This window comes from Magnolia sinica, chromosome 1 (genome assembly GCF_029962835.1).
Source record: "Magnolia sinica isolate HGM2019 chromosome 1, MsV1, whole genome shotgun sequence".
Taxonomy (NCBI): Eukaryota; Viridiplantae; Streptophyta; class Magnoliopsida; order Magnoliales; family Magnoliaceae; genus Magnolia; species Magnolia sinica.
Genome location: NC_080573.1, coordinates 117491324 through 117514584, shown reverse-complemented (window position 1 = coordinate 117514584; position 23261 = coordinate 117491324). Strand labels below are relative to the sequence as shown.

General features: G+C 40.7%; 1 protein-coding gene across 1 annotated transcript; it reads left to right on the top strand.

Moving 5' to 3' along the window:
• The first annotated feature begins 832 nt into the window (after positions 1 to 832).
• LOC131255409 (pleiotropic drug resistance protein TUR2-like) lies at positions 833 to 22265 on the top strand. Its single transcript, XM_058256119.1, has 24 exons — positions 833 to 1494; positions 1747 to 1867; positions 1986 to 2074; positions 2189 to 2273; positions 15936 to 16095; positions 16183 to 16259; positions 16717 to 16770; positions 16874 to 16964; positions 17081 to 17382; positions 17611 to 17892; positions 17981 to 18297; positions 18403 to 18563; positions 18655 to 18758; positions 18849 to 19005; positions 19097 to 19219; positions 19300 to 19427; positions 19535 to 19867; positions 19953 to 20243; positions 20344 to 20427; positions 20551 to 20684; positions 20771 to 20998; positions 21119 to 21290; positions 21374 to 21628; positions 21714 to 22265. The coding sequence occupies exons 1-24, from the start codon at positions 1166 to 1168 to the stop codon at positions 21969 to 21971; spliced, it is 4335 nt and encodes a 1444-aa protein (XP_058112102.1). The 5' UTR covers positions 833 to 1165; the 3' UTR covers positions 21972 to 22265.
• The last annotated feature ends 996 nt before the right edge of the window (positions 22266 to 23261 follow it).

Genomic DNA, 23261 nt, shown 5'->3' with positions numbered 1-23261 from the left:
TAATCCCATGGGATTCGCCTGGCCAAAATAGGCCCGAACCCCCTGGATTCGGAAACCCCCTGGATTTGCAATCCTCACTGCGTATTTGGCACCATAGAGTGTGAATCAACTTTAATCCAAAAATACATATGCATGGTATATTTATAGGGGTTTCAATTTAATTACTAAATCAACTTTAATATTTCTAATTAGTGATATATATAATTTTTGACACTATGGATGTAATAAGCCCGTTGAAGTATATGCTTTGCCTGTAAATGATGAAATTCTAAGTCTCAAATGGACAAGCACAAGATCATGTCTGAGTGACTAACCAACTATTTTTAATCCCTGATTAATAGGGACAATGTTTGGACGGTGCTGATTTACATGGACAATATTTGGATGGTGCTGATCATTATTAGTGGGCCATTTGCCCAATAAAATGATAGTGTGCAATGACACACATGTCACACAAGCAACTATTGAAATGATTTTAGGTGTAATCCAAGCTATCACCGTGGATTGCAAACCCCCTTATTTTGCAAGCCCCATTTACTTTACACGCCAAGCATCCAAGAGATTTGAAACCCACTCCAATTCACGGTGCCAAACGACCCCTTACATGGGTGGGGGATAACACGAGTGGTGGCGCCTCCTTTCCATTCTACCTGTGCGAATAGTCTTCTCTTCGTCACCCATCTCAGTCGATTTTGACCTCTGTCCGTCAAAATCATCAAAATCAAAGCAAAAGCCACCCTGGCCGCTTTTAAATATACTATCCCTTCTCCCTCCTTCAAACCCATCACCGTTCTCATATCGTTGGTTCAAAAAGCCCTGTTACCGGAAAAAAAAAAAACAGCAGAAACCCATCTCCTCTTCCAATCCATCGTCATTTGGATTTCAACTCTCTTGCATTGAGATTTGGAAATCCTTTCTGGGTTTTTGTGGGTTTTGTTTGAGAAGAAAAACTCATCTTTCATTCTGTGTTTTTCAAGCTCTATACATTGTAAATTCAAGTTTCCTGTACTCGGACTTGAAGAATATTTCTGGGTTTTTTTTGGTTTTCTTCGAGAAAAACAAAAAAAACCGTCTCTCTCTGTGTTTTTCGAGCTCTAGAAATCAGTAGCTGAGGCTCTGCGCATTAGAAATTCTTAGTTTTGGTGGGTTTTTGTTGGGAATTTCGATGGACAATACCGACCTTTATAGAGTGGGAAGTTTGCGGCGCAATGGCTCTTCGATGTGGAGGAACACCACGGTTGATAACGTCTTCTCGCAGTCTTCTCGTGAGGAAGATGACGAAGAAGCTCTCAAGTGGGCCGCTCTCGAGAAGCTTCCGACGTACGATCGAATTAGGAAAGGGATACTGAGTGGAGTCGCTGGTGAGGAGCACAAGGAAGTCGACATTCAGCATCTCGGGTTTCAAGACAAGAAGACCGTGTTGGAGAGATTGGTTAGAGTCGCCGAGGAGGACAATGAGAAGTTCCTGTTGAAGCTGAAGAACCGAATCGATAGGTAAGCTCTTCTAGTCTATTTCTGCCTGGTTTTCTTGTTTTTTTTAAAAAAAGGTTGCTTGAATTTTTATTTTTATTTTTATTTATTTATTTTTTTGTGTGTGTGGAATTCTGCTGAACTTGACAGTCAATATTCCTTTTTTTTTTTTTTTTTTTTTTAAATTTCCCCTTATTTATTTATTTTTTTTTGGTTTTTGTTTTTGGTTTTTCGTTTTTTTTTTTTTTCTAACTGAGATGGATTTTTTTCTAACAGAGTTGGAATTGAGGTGCCAACCATTGAAGTCCGCTACGAGAATTTGAATATTGGAGCAGAAGCCTACGTCGGTAGCAGAGGTTTACCGACCGTCCTCAATTTCACCTTTAATATACTCGAGGTAATTCATATACATAAATCTCCAAATTAGAATCAATGAAAATGCTTGTTTGGGTTGTCAGTTCTCTTTCTCCAACTGTATGAACTGACTGTTGATTTTTCTCTTTTGTTTTTCAAAGGGATTCTTGAATTATCTCCACATTCTTCCGAGCCGAAAGAAACCAGTATCAATCCTTCATGATGTTAGTGGAATTATAAAGCCTTGCAGGTAAGAGAATAAGGCCCGTCGAATTGCAAACGGGGTTATGCACGTATTGATGTTTCAATTCATAGTATGAATTCCTGGGTCGATGGGAGATTGATTCAATTCTGGAATTTGCAGAATGACTCTGCTTTTAGGGCCTCCAGGATCAGGGAAGACCACTTTGCTATTAGCTTTGGCAGGAAAGCTTGATAAAGAACTGAAGGTATGACACAGGGTTGAACGTGATGAGGTCGACCATCGTCTTCCTCAAGGATAGCTACTCCGAATATATGGAGCTTCTTTGGACTCCTCATAGAGATTCCTCATATCCACGATAAAAAACAAATTATAATAAATTCGAAAATAAATTGATTGATGATAAAAACAAATTTACAACCCTTTAAATAATGATACCAAACCTAGGAAAAATGTAGTACTAGCGGCAAGAAGAGGAATATTCAGAAGTTCCCACAAAACAAATTGCGAACAATGGCGTGTTACGGGTGTGGGAAGCTAGGTCACTTCATGCATCTATTTGATTCATCGATTTCCCAACATGAGAAAGGGCCAGTTCCTATTCAAGTCAACGTTGAGAAATCGGTAAAAAGGTTCCTCGATAGTCATATAAATTGACAAACCATTTGAAAGAACGGGAGGAAGAAAATGAGGAAGAATGGTCACAAAAAGGGTCCCAAACCTAGGTGCACCTGATCAAATCAAAATGATATGAAGAAGGCAATCTTTCAAGTCGCAGCTTAGTGACTAATGAAAGTGTGTGCCGTAAGCCTAAATACTAAGGGCAAGTTCAACCTTGACTGCAATTCCATGAAGAGATAGGTGTGGTAAGAGGAGGCATCTATATTGTAACGCCCCGTGTTTTCAGGACTCAAGTATATGACTCGTTTTCCAAAAACCCGAGTATTAACCTTAAAGGATAGTCAAATTTGAATATATATATATATAGGCATCTATATTGTAACGCCCCGTGTTTTCAGGACTCAAGTATATGACTCGTTTCCCAAAAACCCGATTATTAACCTTAAAGGATAGTTAAATTTGAATATATATATATATATATTCAACTATCAGAGTAAGCAGGTGAGCGTATAATGAATAGGTAAAATTAAAAGAAAATTTTACAATTACATTTAGAATATACAAGAGATTGCCTATAATGACTCATACAAACCAATGTCTTGATGCAACAAATACAAGAATTCACATAATTTAATATAGGAAAAATAACAGAAGAATATAAACATAAGCTGCAAGACTGCGCAGTTCCTCTTAGTAATACGACCGTACATCCCTGACACTTGTACCCAGCTCCTCATCAGTCTAAACTTGAAAATCATTTAAGCCACATGTGCTACCTGTACGGTTATATATTTGATGAATGAGTGGCCAACTCAGTGTGAATTCCCCTCAATATTACACACCGCCGCATTAGGTAAGCATAGTTATAAAACAATAAGGCAATCAAAACAATACAGGATGCAGTCTTTTTAAATGCATGGATGCGTAAATACACATCGACCTGAGGATGCTCATCTAGTCGGAACTTGGGCTCGTCACCCATGAAATTATCGACCTGGGAATACTCATCCAGCCGGAACAAATCGATAGTCGGTGGTCTGAGAGCTAGCGAAACGATACCCCAATGATTCTAAGGGCACGTACTGTAGCATCTAGAATTAGCCACCCACCATCACAATATACTATGAATGCATGATTAGCCAAACCATTATTAGTCCAGTTACAATTAGCCAATTTAAATAAGCTCAAGGTCACTACAGGGGCTTGTCACCAGCGTAGGCCGACAGCTCGGGCATAGGTTTCATACCACCATCTCCGGTTCATGAGACTACCATCTTGAGATGTTTAATGGAACCCTATTGACTAGTGGTCAATTATACTACAGTACATAGGGCTTACCATTGTATGGTTACATAGTATAAAACGTCGAACCCGTAAAGAGAAAATATTAAAACAAAGTCACATAAGGCCAATATCAAAGCAGGTCAAATAGGGCAAATATTAAAATAAGCCACATAGGGTGAGTATCAAAACCATGCGATAGAAGACCATCCTTAAAAACTACTCAGACACAACAACCCTGGATGGTAAGCCCACATCAATGATCATCTAAACCACCACTCAATAACCACTAGATCGAAGGTCCATTGCAATCACCATCAATTGAGTTACATCCTAAATATGGGTGTACACTTATAAGTGGGGGTTTCCCACTGATGTACCAGTTTAAGTTCCATAAGCAATTTACGAATAATTCACAAGCATGAACAAATATACAGAATGAACATTAAGCATGTAATATAACAATTCAATTTCCACCAGCTAACACATGTAATTATAAAAAGGGAGATATAAATTAAAATACAAACTATAACTTAAGCTAATGGGAAGATGGAAAGCTTAAGGGGAATAATCATCACCTGACTAGTCGAATTGCCAATGCCAACTAAGGCTGCTAGGAAGCACGTGCACCCTAAGAATTGAATCCTACCATGAACGGTGAAGTTGTACGTGGGATCAATGTTTTACCAAGTATCTATGGTCAAGACCAATACATCCTAGGGTTTGGGTTACTTATCCTTAGGGTTTCACCCTAGAGTCTAGGTCTAGGCTTAGATCTTAGGGTTTGAACTCTAGTTGGTGTACAATTGATTTTAGTCTTAACTTAATAATATTTATTAATGTTAGTGTTATATTTATATTAGTTAATAATCATCGTGGTGATAATTAATATTGTGGTCTACTATTTATGGTCAAACGATACATTAGTATTTTAGTAATGATATTATTTAGATTTCTTATGTATAATAGCTATTAATAGAATCGATAATTTACTAATAGTAATGCATTCTTGATATTTGCAAATCCCGATGCTGATGGGAATGGTAACAAGTTAATTTAATAATTATATAGTAATCGTTAAATAGTTATGATGACGATAATCACCAGGACCTACTATTAAGGGTAATATTTGGGAGAGATAACTTAAACTACTACAATTTCCTAATTACAATTCTGTTTATCCTAACTAACTTGAGCACAAGTAACCTACTAATGGTTAGCCATATTTAATAATTGCAATAATTATAGTAGCATTAATGATGATGATATTTAATAATAGAGTCATAATTGATGATAATAATAACAACAACGCTAATTAACACATTGTAATATTAATTAAAATTTCTAGTTGATGACATTAAAATGGCATTGATCGTTACAACAGATAGAAAATATTAGTGATCTTATTAACAACAAAAGGAAGTAATGACGAATCTGGTTGATGAAATGAAAATACTCATCTTGAGGACTCGGTTGTTGACATTCATACGGGATGGTGCATGCTAGGAGGTTGAGGCCCTAGATAGCCCGACCCATGAGTAGTTCGCGGGCTAAGTTCGGCCCAGATTTGTGGCTGGGTTTGGCCCAGATTTCGGCCCAATGCATGGGTGATTTTTAGCCTAGCACATGGCCCAAATTACGGCCCACCTAAGGGCTGATCTCGGCCTTCCTTTTGGACTGATTTCAGCCCAAAACGTGAGCTGATTTCGGTCCACTATCTGCCTGGACTAAACCCAGACCCCTGCCCAGGTCATGGCCCAGATCAGGGGCTGCACTAGGCCCACGTCACTGCCCAGACTAGTGGCTGGGACCCAGCTCATGCTGCTGGAAGTCTGGCTGGGCCCTGAACTTGTGGCCGAGCTGTGCCTGGTCTCTGGTCACGACCCAAAGAGCTAGCTGATCTGCAGGAGCTCGGCTAGCTCCCGCAACAGCTGCTGCTGCCACAGCTCGAGCTGGAACCTCGGATCGATTCGACGGAGCAGGGAGAAGGCCGAGAGATCCGACGGATCGGACGGATCTGAGGATCCTTTTCAACTCTGTCCTCTGTTTCTTCTCTCCCTCTTTCTCCTCTTTCTTTTCTTCTTTCTACTTCCACCACTGGGAATGCCCAGCAAGACACATGGACCGAACTAGGAATAAGTCAGGACTCACCCAACTCAGACCAAACCCAGTCTCGAATCTGTGTGGCCCGACCTGGTGCGGCACTAAACAGACTGCACGGCTCCTCACTCTCTCTTCTTCTTTCTTTCTTCTTCTAGTTTCTTCCTCTCTCTCTTCTTACACCGGAGTCATCACCAGACAATGAGAGCTCGAAAATACCATGCCCGAACCGAGTCTGGCTCGGTTTGGAAGGTGGGGAGGATGACCGGCTTTCATGGCAGATCCCCTACCACAATTTCTTTCTTCAATCCGACAGCATGGGATGGTTCGTATGAATGTAATGGAGCTCGTAGAATGAAGATTTCGAAGCTTCAGGGAGGATTAGGCGGTGGGTTCGAAGGTAGAACGGAAACAGTCAGTTTTTGCAAATCGACTGTGGTTTTGTTTTTGCTAAGGTAGAAACGGTTTTGGACGGCTGAGATGTCATCAAATGGACGCTCCAGATCGTGCTAGAAGCCCCTCACGCGGATCGCTGAGCTTGAAGAAAAACACCTTCCATTTTTGGAATTGTTGTTTTTTTGGGACTTGTTTGCACCCAGAATCGTGTGCATGTACACGTACTGAACCACGTGAAACTTGTGGGTTATGGTCTCACGCGTGTCCTCTGTCATATGGATGGTTTGGATCCATCATTGTAGTGGTGATGGTGGGCCACGCACGTTCCAAACGGACGTCCGTCCGTCCTCAGTTAAAGGCAAGGAGAGAGAGAGAGAGAGCTTTTCCCTTTTCAAGTCAAGGATGGGTCAGCCTTCTCTGACTAGGCGTCCCCATCCAGTACATGGCGACTGCACACCTCTGCCATGCACTCGTGCTACGAGGTGGGGTCCACCGTGATTTTTGTAATAAATCCACTCCGCCCATTCCACTAGGTGGGATCTATCATGCCCTCTGACCAAAGGCGGAGCAGATCCAGAGCCTAGGTGGGTTCCATGACATGCTTTGGGTCTCATTTATGGATTTTCCGCTGATTTGTTGCTCGGATCAGCCTGAATTTGAACTTCAACGGTTAAAATGGTCTAAAGGACTATTTAAGCTAAAGACTCGATGGTCAGATTACGGATATGTGGCCTGTACTGATTTTATAACACTAAATATTATGTTATGCTACTTTTAATAATATTATTTACTATTATCATTATTATTATTATTATTATTATTATTATTATTATTATTACCGTTATTATTATTATTTTCACTACTACTACTACTACTACTACTACTACTATTATTATTATTATTATTATTATTATTATTATTATTATTATTACATCCACTATTATTATTTCCCCCACATATGCATGCATTTTTAGTTATGTTGTGGGTCAGGTTATTAGGGCCATCCATCCCATGTTTTTATATTATTTAGATATATAACTAATATTGTTATTATTATTATTATCATCATTTTCATATATATATATATAAATTAAAGTGTAGGGCCCACGATGATGTTCTTGACAATCCTGTCCCTGCATTCACAGGGCCCACGATGATGTTTTTGACAATCCCGTCCCTTCATTCACCTCCAAGAGCTCACTTAGGACCTTCGGCTAGAGATCAGTTAGATCTAACTAGACTACAACAAAGAATTCCCTCATACATACTCATCCTTGTTGATCCAATGGTTGGATTGGTCCCACTTGGGGTATCCACGGCCAATAGACCCTAGGATCATTTGTATGTCTAGATTTGTATTATTATCATACATACTAAGTTAGACCTCCACGATAACACTTGAGTGCTGCAAAGTACAGGGCGTTACATATATAGACGTATGCTATGTAAATACTTAGTAGTGCCTATTACCTAGACAATCAGCTGGTTTACACCTATTGTCCCAACGGTCCCGAAGTAAACCGATGTCGGAATGCTTCCCTATCTCTAAAAAGGGAGTAGTACCTGGACGATCAGTAGACCCCTTTCACCACCTTAGAGAGGGGTGGGCTCGGTATGCCCGGAGGGTAAGGAATGATAGCCGAATGCTCATTATTGATATTAGATTGAGAAAGATGTTTCAACTAAAAAAGTTTCAGGCGCGATCAAATGAATCAATTTCGAAAAATGATAAGACAATGAACCAATAAGTTTTTCTAAAAACATATGGAGTATGAGAAAATACCATAGTGAGAGGTGCAACTTTCTATTATCTTCAGTCTAGGGTAGAGTCCGCCTTTGGGGGGCATGCTGCACCCCTCCCCGAAACCACTAGAATTCAACTAATCGAAAGGAGAAGTTTTAGCGATGGTGAGCCCCGAACCGGAATGGAACCATAGAATAGAACTCATTTTCCCTTCGGGGGAAGCGTCATGATGTAGAGGTAAGGGCATGTTGGGTCATTGAGCAGCAACTGGCGATTGGGGGGGGGGGGGGGGGGGTGGGTGCGATGGGTACGGCACCTGAACCCAAAGCTACGCTTAAATTCGATTGGATGTGATCCGTTCAAATTCCACAGATCCAACCAATTTGGTCTGGTCCTATTCGACCAAACTTCTTGTGCCCCATGTCTCCGCACGGGAGGGGCATGGGGACGTAAAAAAGGGGATCCTATCAACTTGTTCCGACCTAAGATAATAAGCTCATGAGCTTGGTAGAGGGGGCTGGGAAACTTAGATTATTTGTCATTCCCAATTATTTTAAACAAAATCTCCTTAGACCGGTTCATGATTTTTGTATGGCGTTGTTGTCGCGTTCCTTTCATTTATCCATGTGTATTCTCCTCCTACTTATGTATATTATCTATTAGAATTCGATTCTATTAGGTACAAAAAAACTATTGATCCATTACATGGCGATTCGATTGTTTTTTAAGAATATTGTGCCAGGTATGTAAGCCATGTATTTGGGAGGAACTTCAAAGAAGGGCTTTTCAACCGATTCGAAACAGAAAAGAAAATATATTCATTCGACTGACGTTCATAAGCGTGATTCCGACCTCCAGTGCATGGATGCCCCACCCCTTACGATTCAAGAATTAATAGCCCCTATACCCATTCATTCCGGTAAGATTCAAGGTTTATGCGTCTCCCGAGTTTCGAGACACATCACACTTCCACTTAGGTCGAGGTTGCCACTTGGCCCTAAGACGGATCAAGGAACATGAAACTGTGAGCACCCAAGTAGTGGGAGGAGAAATCTCTGACTGCGTGCATGTTGAAGAATAAGCCGGCGACACATACGCAGTGGCTTGGTTAAGGGAACCCACCAGAGCCGTAGGGGAAAGACTTGTTTCTCTTCTATGCACCGCCCCCCATTGTATTTGGGTAGTGCCCCCCTATTCACATCTAATGGGGGAGGACCAAAGCAATGATGATGAATCGGGTATTTCTTCCTCTTTGAGCCAGAGCCCATCTGAGGAGGATAAGGGTGAAGGTGAGGGTGATTTCTCCAAGCCAAAGTCGATTCCTAATCAGGAAGCCCATCTCGCCGAGGGAGCTCCGGAGCACATTCTGGATCCAGATCGAGAAGCAATGGAGTGAGAGATTTGGAAGAGAGTTGGGTTGAAGGAAATTGAGGCTAAGAGAAGGATTGAAGATATAATCATGGAAGTAGGAAAGGTGATTGGTCTTTCTTTCCGCGATATTGAGGATGAGGTTCGTCGTTTGCTATGGCATTTGGAGAAGAAGGAACATGGTTCGACGCTTGATTGCAAGGAAAGTACTAAGAAGAAGGCTAAAGGAAAACGGGAACTCATCAACCCATGGAAAAGAAAGAAGTTTTCAGTTGTATCCAGATCAAGTGCAGAAGTAGAATACTGAGCATAAAAATGAGGGCAACTATTGTATGTCAACTAATGTCGGATGAAACTCCTTATGAGTGTGCGTATTGACCCATGCAGTGTTGTAGCTAACGCCTTAAATATCCCGCCTAAAGAGTACGTTCGCAAGAATGAAACTCAAAGGAATTGACAGAGGCCCGCACAAGCAGTGGAGCATGTGGTAGATTTGATAAAGCTCAAAGGAATAGCCCCTTCGGGGGGGCGGGGGGTGTCTAAATCTATCAAAGGCTTCAGGCCTCTGATCTTTCAGAGTAACAACTGAAATAGTTAGGGGGGCTTTCGATTTGTTTCATATTCCGATCAAAAACCCACAAGTCATGACTTCCTTTTGAATGTTACCAATCTATTAATGTTTCGAACCAAGCCAAAAGCACGTATTGAACACCAACCCAATCACGATCCTTTTTTCTTTTCCATCCATTCATCGCCTGTGGCCAATTCAATTCCTTCCATGACTTCTCTTCCATTTTGAAACCTGGCTAAGAATGTTTGGCTATTCTAGAGGTAGCTAACACGTAATGGACCCCTATGCTCATAGTATGAGCAGTTTTCTTTTTTAAAGAATATGGTAGAACCTGTAAATCTGGGAAAGGATCGACAAGTAATCGAACATATTCTTTTTCTATGCAAATTTGGGTCAACGGTATGAGTCGGATCCCTTCATGACATGATTCAATCAAATATATTTGATCTATGTAGGAGTCAATGTGTTTGGGCTTCGCTCCTTATAGCTCTACACCGCTACCAGCCACTTTTGCTCCTCTACTGTATCCATTGGCTTGAGCTTGCTAAGGTTTTCGCTTTCCCATCCCAATCATCAATATACTGACTTAAATCAATCTAGGCGAGTGTCAATTCTACAACTGGAATGGAGAATCCCCTTCATTAGGACCGTTAAAAATAGAAAGCATTTCATTAAAGAATCCTACATCGAACACTTTTTGTTGCCAATGCTTGTTGGCTTGCTTCTTGTACTTGTCGTTCGAGACATGCAACTTGACTTGTACATCCGCATAAATGCCCATGGTTCGGTCCACCATATGTTCTGCTACAATACTCATGCCCGAGATCTTGGGCAAAGGGACCGAGCCAAGTGTGTGGTGAGGCAATCGACCGTAAACAATATGGAATGGAGACTTCCCTGTTGAGCGATTCACCATGTTAATGAATGCAAATTTTTTTTGAGACAAAGATAAATCCTACTGCTTCAGTTTGTCACCCAGAATACATCGAAGGAGGTTTCCCAACGTGTAATTCACAACTTTAGTCTGCCCATCGGTCTGTGGGTAGTAGGTGGTATTAAACTAAAGTTATTTACCAAACTAATTCCATAAAGTCTGCCAGAAGTGACTAATGAACTTCGTGTCACAATCAGAAGTAATGGTCTTGGAAAGCCCGTGTTGCCGCATGACCTCTCTAAAGAATAGATTCATCACGTGTGTTGCATCGATGATCTTCTTGCATGGGATAAAATGAGTCATCTTTGAAAAACAATCTACCATCATGAACATTGAATCCACGCCGTGTTATGTTCATAGGAGACCAAGCACGAAGTCCATAGATAAATCCTCCCAAGGGCCATCTGGCACAATTAACGGGGTGTAGAGGCCCGTATTTTGAGACCGCCCTTTGAAGGTCTAACAAACATTATAGTGTTACACTGCTTTACCCATGTCACGTACCAATTGCGACCAGAAATACCACTCCTCCACAAGAGCCCATGACTTGTCTCCCCCAAGGTGTTCGCCAAGGCCATCTCCATGTATCTTGTGAATAATTTGCTCTCTTAGAGAACTTTGGAGAATGCACAATCGATTCCCTTTGGAAGGAAAATCGTCTTGCATATGTAAGTCACTGAGGTAACCTTCTTAGCACCCTATCCATGTATCCTTGAAGTCCTCGTTCTATAGTTCCTTGAGACAGTCGAAGCCGACCACCTCATTGCTCATCGTAACAAGTAGTGATACACGATGATTAAGCGCATTAACCACCTTATTCTGCTGCTCTGACTTGTGCTTCAAAACGAACGTGAATTCCTGCAAAAATGTAACCCATCTAGCATGCACACGATTCACGTTAGCCTGACTATTAATAAACTTCAAGACTTGGTAGTTAGTGTAGAGAACAAACTCTCTTTGAATCAAATAATGCTGCCAATATCATAACACTTGAACAACTGCATATAGCTTAAGCTCATATGTCAACCACTTCTTTCGAACTTCATTGAGCTTCTCATTATACAAGGCTACAAGTCTGCCTTTCTGTAATAAGACTCCTCCAATTCCAATATATGAGACGTTACAATCAACTACAAACAGTTTGTCAAAACTGGGAAGAACCAAGACCGGTGTTGTTGACAATCGATGCTTGATTTGAGCAAAGCTATTGTCAGCCTCATAGGTCCACCAAAATGGTCTCTTTTTCATGCAATCTATAATAGGTGCGACCATCACGTTGAAATTCTGCATGAATCAACGATATAAGATTGTCAACCCGTGAAAAGTCCTTACTTTATGAATGTTTGTCAACCATGGAAGAAGTTTCAAAATCAAACTCCAACTCAAACTCCCTAAAATTCGTGACTTACTATAAATAGTAAACTTATTATTTATATATGGTCATGATTCCTCCTAGGCTTCATGGTTTTCAGCCAAAAATAGTAAGTGTCCTATTTGGCCTAACCACGTTATTCTCCTAAATTTTCTTAGTCCTTGTCAGTGTACGCAATATCGATACTATCGGCCGATATTATCGTTATCGCTGTCCAGCGAGACGAAACCCGCACGAAACCACTCGGAAGTTCCAAAAAAGAGAAAAAAATGATTTTATCGTGCGATATATTGTAGGATATCGCCCCATTATGATCGATATCGTGGATATCATCGATACCATCACTCATCGTTGGATCTGTGGGGTTCGTAATACCAAAAAATCATAAAAAAAATATTTTAAAAAAAAACAGAGGAAAAGTTGGAGGGAGGATTTTAGTACCTGTAGACTCAGATTGCATGATCGGAGGTTGAATTTGATGGGCCACTCCATCAACGGCGGTAATTTCGATTTCCCTCTTTATTTTTTCTTTGAATCCAACGGAGACTTCGCATCAAAATGAAGATTTCGGCAAAGGGATTTCTGCAACCGAGATTTTGATGAGAAATCGCGCGTATTGAAGACAAGATTTGAGATTTTTAGGGTTCGGAATCTCCGAAACCCTCTTCCCTCTTTCGAAATGCGGCTTCCTCCGCTGAAATCCCTTCAGAAATCCGATTGCGTACTGAGTTACTCGTACGCTTTAATGTACTGATGAAAATCCGTGGGGCCCACTGTTAATGTATGTGGTTTATCCACGCCGTCCAACTGTTTTTACAGATCATTTAAGGGGTTGATCCCAAATTTTAAGCATATCCAAGCTGAAGTGGACCACACCATATGAAACAGTGGGAATAATGATTTCAACCGTTGAAAGCTTTCCAGGCCCCACATTGATGTTTATTTGTCATCCAACCTGTTCATTAGATCACAGAAATAAGGATGAAGGGAAAACATAAATATAAGCTTGATCCCAAACTTCAGTGGCCCTCAGGAATTTTTCAATGGTATATATTCAATTGACACTGTTACCCATGGTGCGTCCATTTGAGCTTTAAATGTGCTTAAATTTTGGGATCAAGCCCAAAAATTATCTATTAAAATGGATTGAAGGAGTGGATAAAATATATAAATCACAGTGGGTCCCACGGTTTTTACTAAGTGCATAAAATAAAACGCACCCGTAAATGCACTTGGTGGATTGGTGCTACATGAGAAACTAACTTATTGGGTGTTACGCTTGATACAGGGACCACGTCGATGAGATGTTGTAGATCCACTCTGTTCATTCGTTTTTATAGCCCATTTTATGATGTTATCCAAAAAATCAAACACACTAAAATATCAGGTGGACCGCACCACATCAAACAGTGATTAATGAACACTTACCATTAAATGATATGCATCTGCTTAATTTTTCTGGTGTGGCCCACCCAAAATTTATATCTGCTTAATTTTTGGAATAATATTCTTAAATTATATGAAAAAATAAATGGACGGCCTGGATAAAATATATATACAGCAAGGTGGACCCCACGAGACTGGCTGATGTACCACACAGGTTGTGTTGTAAGAAGACGAGCGCTGACGCTCCGAGTTATACAAATGGTTCAAATGAGATCAAAGTTACATGGGCACATAATGATGTATTATTATATCCACTCCGTTCATCTATTTGGCGAGATCATTTTAGATCATGACCCTAAAAATAAGTCATATCCAAAGCTTAAGAGGACCACACCACAAATAGCTATGGGAACAATGATTCTCACCATTAAAATGTTTGTAGGACCCACCATAACATTTATTTTCCATTCAATCTGTTCATGAGGTCACACATACCTGGATGAAGAGGAAAAAAAAATATCATATTGATCCAAATCTTTTGTGACCCCAAAATGGTTTCAATGGTAGACGTTCAATCCTCCACTACATTTTGCAGTGTGGTCCACTTGAAAATTGGATCTGACTTATTTTTCAGCTCAAGTGTTACGACTAGCTTGCCAAATGGACAGCCAGTTTGGATATAAAATATACCTCATGATGGGACCCACAAAACTTGTTGACATCAACACACCAAGGTGATGTGTGGTACACAAGCCGATCCACTTATGCGGATTTCCTGGAAACCCTTTGGCAGGAAATTCGCATTGGAAACCTAGGTGGGCCCACCATAATGTTTGTAAGAAATCTACCCCGTCCATCCTTTTTGTGAGCTCATTTTAGGACTTGGGACCAAAAGTGAGCAAGTTCCAGGACTCGAGTGGGCCGCACTAAAGGAAAAGGTGGGTAGGGAAATTCCTACCGTTAAAACCTCCCTGGGTCGATGGTGATGTTTAAATGCCATCCATACCGTTTATAATGTCATTCCTACTGAGATGAACTGAGAAGACAAATATTACCTGATTTAAAACTTCTGTGGCCCCACGAATATTTCAATTGTTTACGTTCAATCTTCACATTTTTAGCACACTTGAGTATTTGATCGGCTCATTTTTGGTACCATGTCCTAAAATGAGCTCACAAAACAAATGGGTAGGATGGATTTCTCACAAACACCATGGTGGGCCCTATCTAAGTTTCTAGCGCATGAAACGGTATAGGCCACATTGTCCCTATCATTTATATGTATATTTATCCATTTTTATTTCTTTTGTTTTTCAATAAATTGGTTGTGTTTTCATACATGTCTTCCATACATTTATAAATGTCATGCATTCAATTTAAATATAGTTGCATTAGTTCAATTAAACATCACATAACTTAGGACCTTATACAAAGAAAATTTATTTTGTGCATCTTTTTTTTTGAGATGTTATGATTTAAAAGTGTGTATTAAGGTCCTTTTTAACAATCCATGAAGTTTCATTGAAAAATTCAACCATTTTCTCAATGTTTCCCCATGTTTCCCAAAAAGTGCGATACATTATGCGATACAAACGATATATCCCGTGCGATAACCGATACGTATCTGTATCCCAAGGGTGCGATACATAGCGCGATACCGATATTTTGAACACTGGTCCTTGTCATGTTGGACACAACTCATGAAGCTCAAAGGACGAAGAGTTTTGATCGAACAAAAACTTACTATAAATAGTAAAAACGAAATTAAAAAGGACTTTTGACCGTCGATCTAATGAAATCTTGCAAATTAAGTGGGCAACCCAGTATAGTGGTTTGGGTGGCTAAAGTAGCTTCTCCTACCCCAAAATCATATACGGTATGTCGAAAAGCTCATTCCGGTTTGCGAGATAGACCTGTTTTAGGGATCCGACGATCCCGATCACTTCCGCCTCTGATCAGGCCTTCTCTGGTCTATCTTGGATATGAAAGTGTCCATGACCTGCTCTACATCAAGGTAGATATACTATGTTTTTTTCTTATCATCACGGCAGACTGGACTTGTAATTATAATGAAATTTTTGGGAAATAATTCATCAGTTTGATACAAAACTGATTTGGGTTTTTCTCAAACATCAGGTTTCTGGAAGAGTGACTTACAATGGCCATGGGATGGAGGAGTTCGTCCCTCAAAGGACATCGGCTTATATCAGTCAACACGATCTTCATATTGGGGAAATGACAGTGAGAGAGACCTTGGCTTTCTCTGCTCGATGCCAAGGAGTCGGGACCCGTTACGGTATTTTGAAGTGAACAGTTTCAGTTGAGTTGAGAGAGGTTGTGGAGTTTGAATTATAATAGTTTTGGTTTCTAAAACTATTTGCAGAGATGTTGATGGAGTTGTCAAGAAGGGAAAAAGCAGCAAACATTAAGCCGGATCCCGACCTTGACATCTTCATGAAGGTGGAAATCAAGAACATTGTTTTCAACTGATTTTTTTTCTTAAAGATTTATATTGTGGTTTGTTGCACCAAATATCATGATATTTCATGATTAATCCATCTAATCTTATGCAAATTGTCATGAAATTTCATGATATTTGGTTCTCTGAAAATAAAAATAAAAATAAAAAAATTTAAAAAAAACTTCATGGACTTTCCTTCACCTTAGGAATTTTCCTTCTCATCTTTCCCTTAATGAGATTTCAGTTCTATTGATGGATAATTTATGAATATCCCCATCATCCTTTCCATCTGGCATGCTTCAAATGAGCTACAATTTCCCATGTCCAGTTCATCTTTCTTTATGAATTTTTAACAAGTTCGTAAATTATAAATCTGCAATAAAAAGAGTTGTGGGTCTTTCAATATTTGAAAGAATTGGGAATTTTTGTCTCTCTTTAATTGTTGTATTTATGCAGGCTGCATCGCTTGAAGGGCAGAAGGAAAGTGTCGTCACGGATTATATTCTGAAGGTATGTGTTGCGACAAAAATGCATTTTTTTCCTTTACTTATATCTTAGAGAAGATCTTTCTGAAGCATAAATTCATTGCCTTTTATTACTTCTCGAACTGTAGATTTTGGGACTGGAAGTATGTGCTGATACCATGGTAGGGGATGAAATGCGGAGGGGCATATCAGGAGGACAAAAGAAACGCGTTACGACAGGTAGAAATACTAAAAAATGAACACCTGATATATCTTTCTTAGACTTGGAGATGGGCCATTGCCCTTGAGATTTTTACTGGTTTTACGTTAATTGGATTGAATTCCTATTGGTAAAGGTGAGATGCTTGTCGGACCTGCGAAGGCCCTTTTCATGGATGAGATATCGACTGGTCTGGACAGCTCTACCACTTTCCAGATTGTGAATTCCCTGAGACAGTCAATTCACATTCTTGGTGGGACAGCACTGATTGCACTGCATCAGCCAGCTCCGGAGACTTATGACCTCTTCGATGACATTGTTCTCCTCTCTGACGGGCAGGTCGTGTATCAAGGTCCCCGTGAGAATGTGCTCGAGTTCTTTGAATCCATGGGTTTCAAATGCCCCGAGAGGAAAGGCGTCGCCGACTTCTTGCAGGAAGTAAGTTGGACCAACTCATTCAGAAACATGGGAATCAAAACTCATCAGTAACGAGTCAGACTCACCCGAGTCGACTCAGTTTTGCCAGGATTGAGTTATACTCCAAACTGTGATTTGGTTCCATGCTTAGAATCAGTCATCAAATGACAAACTACATCTCGTGAAAGCGTGTATTGTTTCCATTGAATAGAACAGCTAATCTAAAAATGAGTTCTTTCGCATCACCAGGTGACATCAAGAAAAGATCAGCAGCAGTACTGGACACGTAGAGGTGAACCATACAGATACGTTCCCGTCAAGGAATTAACTGATGCATTCCAATCATTCCATGTCGGTTGTAAAATAGGAGAAGAACTCAGCACCCCGTTTGATAAGAGCAAGAGCCATCCTGCTGCTTTGACGATGTCTGAATATGGTATCAGCAAGAAGGAATTGCTGAAAGCATGTGTTTCAAGGGAATTGTTGCTTATGAAGAGGAACTCATTCGTCTACATCTTCAAAATGATGCAAGTGAGTAACGGTGTTACATTCCTTGTGCCGTTCCCAATTCTATTCCCTTAAAGTCCTATACCTTATTCTGTTTCTGTTCTGATTCCAGCTGTTAGTCATCGCTTTAATCACTATGATGGTCTTCTTCCGTACCAAAATGCACCACAATTCGATATCCGATGGATCAACATTTATGGGTTCTCTCTTTTTCACGCTCATCACCCTTATGTTTAATGGGTTCTCAGAGCTTGCCATGACAATCGCAAAGCTTCCTGTGTTCTACAAGCAAAGAGACCTCCGCTTCTATCCTTCGTGGGCATACTCTCTGCCTACATGGATCCTCAAGATTCCCATTTCATTTGCAGAGGTCGCTATTTGGATTGCCCTCACTTATTATGTCATCGGCTTCGACCCAAATGCCGGGAGGTGAGATAGAATGAAATTTGAGATCCTCTGTGAGCTTATTTCAAGGCCATGGTTGCATTCATGGTTTAGTCAGCAATAGTAATGGTAGATTGTTCCTGTTTGCAGGATGTTTAAACAGTATCTGGTACTCCTATTAGTTAGCCAGATGGCATCTGGATTGTTTCGGTTAACTGCTGCACTGGGTCGGAACTTGATCGTTGCAAACACATTTGGGGCATTTGCAGTTCTTGCAATCTTCACACTTGGAGGATTCATTGTATCACGAAGTATGGACTACAATTTCAAATTCAAAATTACAAAAATCTCAGCCTTTGTTCATGAACTTTGGACTCAACTCTTTCTGTTATTTGACTGCAGAGGATGTGAAGAAATGGTGGATCTGGGGTTACTGGTCCTCGCCTTTGATGTATGCTCAGAATGCAATTGCGGTGAATGAATTTCTTGGGCATAGTTGGAAGCATGTAAGAATCTCGTTGTCAAACTGGGAAAAAAAAAACCATTACTTTGTTTTGGAGAATTATCTCAGGTTTAATTCTGGATTTGTGATGCAGGTTGTTTCTGGTTCGACGGAAATGTTAGGGATCCAAGTCTTGGAGTCTCATAGAATCTTTCCTGAATCAAAATGGTATTGGATTGGTGCCAGCGCATTGTTTGGATACACTCTCCTATTCAATGGCCTTTTCACAGCTGCTCTCACTAATCTCGACCGTGAGTATCTTCATCTCTTACAAGCACCGATTCTCAAGGCTTTCACAGTTTAAAGTTTCCTAGTTCTAATCATTGGGTTAAATGGCTGCAGCATATAAGGGCGGTCAAGCAGTTCTATCTGAAGAGGCCTTGAAGGAGAAGCATGCAAACAGAACTGGAGAAGTCGAAAAGGTGGAGCTGTCAACCAGGAGAACAAGCTCTTCTGCATGTATTGGTAATAAGATCAGTCGATTAACATTCTTTTTATCCCCTTGTGGGGCTCATCTAAATCAGTTCGAAAAATTTCAATGACAGGCAACGAAATTAGAATGACAGAAGCCACCAATTGTGCTAGTAAGAGCAATAAGAGGGGCATGGTTCTTCCTTTTGCACCCCTTTCCATCACCTTCGATAATGTTAGATATTCCATAGACATGCCGCAGGTAAACCCAAAACTTCCCATAAATGATAGATTCATGTGAGGTAGTCAAAATCTTCCTTCTTCTCTGACAATCTATAGTGAACCTTAGAGAGAATGTAAAATCTGTAGGAAATGAAAGCTCAAGGTTTTCCAGAAGATCGATTAGAGCTTCTGAAGGGAGTAAGTGGAACTTTCAGGCCAGGAGTACTTACAGCTCTGATGGGTGTCAGCGGTGCTGGTAAGACTACGCTGATGGATGTGTTGGCTGGAAGGAAGACAGGTGGATACATAGAAGGAAACATCACCATATCTGGCTACCCCAAGAAGCAAAAAACATTCACTCGGATATCGGGATACTGTGAACAGAATGACATCCACTCTCCTCATGTTACAGTCTATGAATCTCTCATTTACTCTGCGTGGCTTCGGTTACCAACAGAAGTAGATTCTGCCACAAGAAAGGTCGGTGGCATAATTGCCTTTCTCTTTTATGGGTTCCTTGATATATGGTTGGGTGTTGGCTAACCGATAAATCCAATGGGTGCAGATGTTCATTGAGGAAGTCATGGAGCTTGTAGAGCTAACATCGTTGAGGGAATCGCTGGTCGGGCTACCTGGCGTGAATGGGCTGTCGACGGAGCAGCGAAAGAGGCTGACTATTGCTGTTGAGCTCGTCGCCAACCCATCTATAATATTCATGGACGAGCCAACGTCTGGACTAGATGCCAGGGCTGCAGCCATTGTGATGAGAACTGTGAGGAACACTGTGGACACTGGCAGAACTGTGGTGTGCACAATCCACCAGCCCAGTATTGACATATTTGAAGCTTTTGATGAGGTAATTAAAAGAAAGTTAAAACAAAACTTGTGATTTGCTTTGTGGGTTCAATCAATTAATTCATTGGCACATTTTGATTTCTTTTATCCACTATTTGCAGCTGTTCCTTATGAAGAGAGGAGGAGAAGAAATATACGTTGGCCCACTGGGCCATCACTCTAGCCAGCTGATCAACTACTTTGAGGTTAAGCCTGTCGAACATAAAGAAAATGCAATCAGTTCTTTCGTTTTCTTTTTCTTTTTTCTTTTTGTTTTCCCAATTTTTTATGATATGGGTACTGATCCAATCGAGTTTTATTTTATGAAGGGAATCAATGGAGTCCGTAAGATAAAGGATGGTTACAATCCGGCAACGTGGATGTTGGAGGTGTCTAGCATAGCACAGGAAGGGATTTTGGGGGTGAATTTTTCTGAAATATACAAGAATTCAGATCTTTTCAGGTCAGTTTTTCTTAAAAATGCTTCCATAAGCGACATCTGAATCGACAATGTACTAGTTTTTACGTGATCTACCCTGATTGTTGCAGGAGAAACAAAGCTCTAATTGCAGAAATGAACTCACCTCCCCCTGGTTCCACAGATCTTTACTTCCCATCTCAGTATTCACAGCCCTTCATCACACAATGCATTGCCTGCCTATGGAAACAGCAAATGTCATACTGGCGGAATCCGCCGTACACTGCTGTCCGGCTTCTCTTCACAACTGGCATCGCATTGTTGCTTGGATCAATATTCTGGGATCTTGGGTCCAAAATGTAAGCAATTAGCTTCAACCATCATTGATCCTATGTCTCATAGTAAACAGTTAAATGTCAACTCCCCTTCTGGATTTGGAGCTGATTCGGTTGCATTGCTGTAATGTTCCAAATTTGCAGGACTTCTCCACAGGACCTGCTCAATGCCTTGGGCTCCATGTATGCTGCAGTTCTCTTCCTCGGAGTGCAAAATGCCTCAACAGTGCAGCCAGTTGTGGCTATCGAACGTACTGTTTTCTATAGAGAGAGGGCTGCCGGGATGTATTCAGGTCTACCATATGCCTTTGCGCAGGTAAGCACATCCATCCCAGTCTCTCAAAACTCTGTTATTCCATTTTCAACCTTAGCCTCACTTCATTTTAATGTATTTCTCAGGTGGTGGTCGAGATTCCATACATCTTTGTTCAGAGTGTTACATATGGGGTCATCATCTATGCCATGATCCAATTCGAATGGACAGCTGCCAAGTTCTTCTGGTATCTCTTCTTCATGTTCTTCACATTGCTCTATTTCACCTGCTACGGAATGATGGCTGTCGGCCTCACTCCCAACCAAAACATTGCTGCAATTGTTTCCTCTGCATTCTATGCGCTGTGGAACCTGTTTGCAGGCTTCATCGTTCCCCGGCCCGTGAGTTTTTATCCAATCCTCTCCATTCATATCAATGCTTCATAAATAAATAAAATCTGGACTAACTCTTTCCTCTTGACCACAGAGAATTCCCATATGGTGGAGATGGTACTACTGGGCATGCCCGGTTGCTTGGACCTTGTATGGATTGGTCGCTTCCCAGTTCGGCGACATATCCAAACGGATGGACAATGACATGATAGTGTCGGAGTTCGTGAGGCAAAACTTCGGAGTCAAGCATGACTTCCTGGGAGTGATTGCCGCTGGGATCATTGGATACGCAGTGCTCTTTGCATTCGTCTTCGCCTTTTCCATTAAGGTGTTGAACTTCCAAAGAAGATAAGAAGGTTTTTTTATTCTTTCCTCACAAGCCAAAATCAAATGGGGTTTGATCAGTTCAGCTCCCTGCAGTTCATGAAGCTTTTGGGCTATTCTATCCAAACTAGGGGGCTGAAGTTTGAATATCATATGCTAGTTTTTGTTGGTTGATTATTGAAATTTGATATAGTTAACCCTTTTTAATACTTTCTTATGCACCATATTTGGTTTCATGAGTGTGTTGAAGGCTGTTGTTGTATTAGCATACAGAAAAACTTGGACCAGATTTATACAAATCCCCGTCTTTAATTTTTTATTTTCATGTGTATGTGTCACATTTGATGCATTCCACACCATGTCCACACTGATGTAGAGAGGGCCGTAGACACTTTCATGTCTAAGATGGATCAGAGAAGGCCCGATCAGAGACAGAAATCATCAAGACCGTCAGAACCATAAAATAAGCATATCTCGCAAACCGGAATGAGTTACTCGACGTACCATATATGATTTTGGGGTAGAACGAGCTAATTTAGCCAACCAACCTGGCTATGCCAGGTTGCCCATGCCGAAATTTGCGAGATTCCATCCTATTGACGGTGAAATTCCATATTTAGTTCCGTTTTTACTATAAATAGTAAGTTTTAGTTTGATTATAACTCTTCATTCGTTGGGTTTTAGGAGTTGTGTCCAACATGAAAAGTGCTTAGAATAATTAGGAGAATAACGTGGTTAAGCCACATATGAAACTTACTATAAAAAGTAAATTTACTATTTATAGTCAGTTACGAATTTATAGGAATTTTAATTTTAGTTTGCTTCTGATTTCTTTCTTATTGCTTGGTACCCCTATTTAAAGGGTTGTGAACTCGTTTTTATTGATCAATTACTCAATTTCGAATTTATTAGAATTTATTTCTATTTTCTGTTTTCTTTACTCGTGGATTCGAGAAGTCTCTGTGAGGAGTCCAGAGAAGCTCTGTGGATTCGGAGTAGTTATCCTCATCACGTTCATCCCTGCGTCAATTGGTATCAGAGCGAGGATTCCCCTCTGGCCGATGGTAAACAACAAAGGTATGAACCAAAATCCTATGAACGGTGATCCAGGGATTCATTATCTTTTGGAAAGAATAGAAGCTTTCTACCGGGAGAGTTAGTTGACTATGCAAGGGCTGCAGGCAACCCTCAACCGTATTGCGGATGCGCTAATTCCGCCCCGAGCTCAAAGTGATGCTCAACCGCCCGTGGCCGCTATACGACACAACCCCAATTTCTGCGAAGCACCATCAGATGATAGTAAATCACAAGCCACCAC

What these genes read in the sequence shown, in the direction of transcription:
- LOC131255409 (XM_058256119.1), top strand. Translation starts at nt 1,166, where the DNA reads ATGGACAATACCGACCTTTATAGAGTGGGAAGTTTGCGGCGCAATGGC. An exon ending in AGGAGTCGGGACCCGTTACG is followed by an intron (nt 16,096 to 16,182) that starts GTATTTTGAAGT and finishes AACTATTTGCAG; the next exon opens with AGATGTTGATGGAGTTGTCA. An exon ending in ACATCTTCAAAATGATGCAA is followed by an intron (nt 17,893 to 17,980) that starts GTGAGTAACGGT and finishes TTCTGATTCCAG; the next exon opens with CTGTTAGTCATCGCTTTAAT.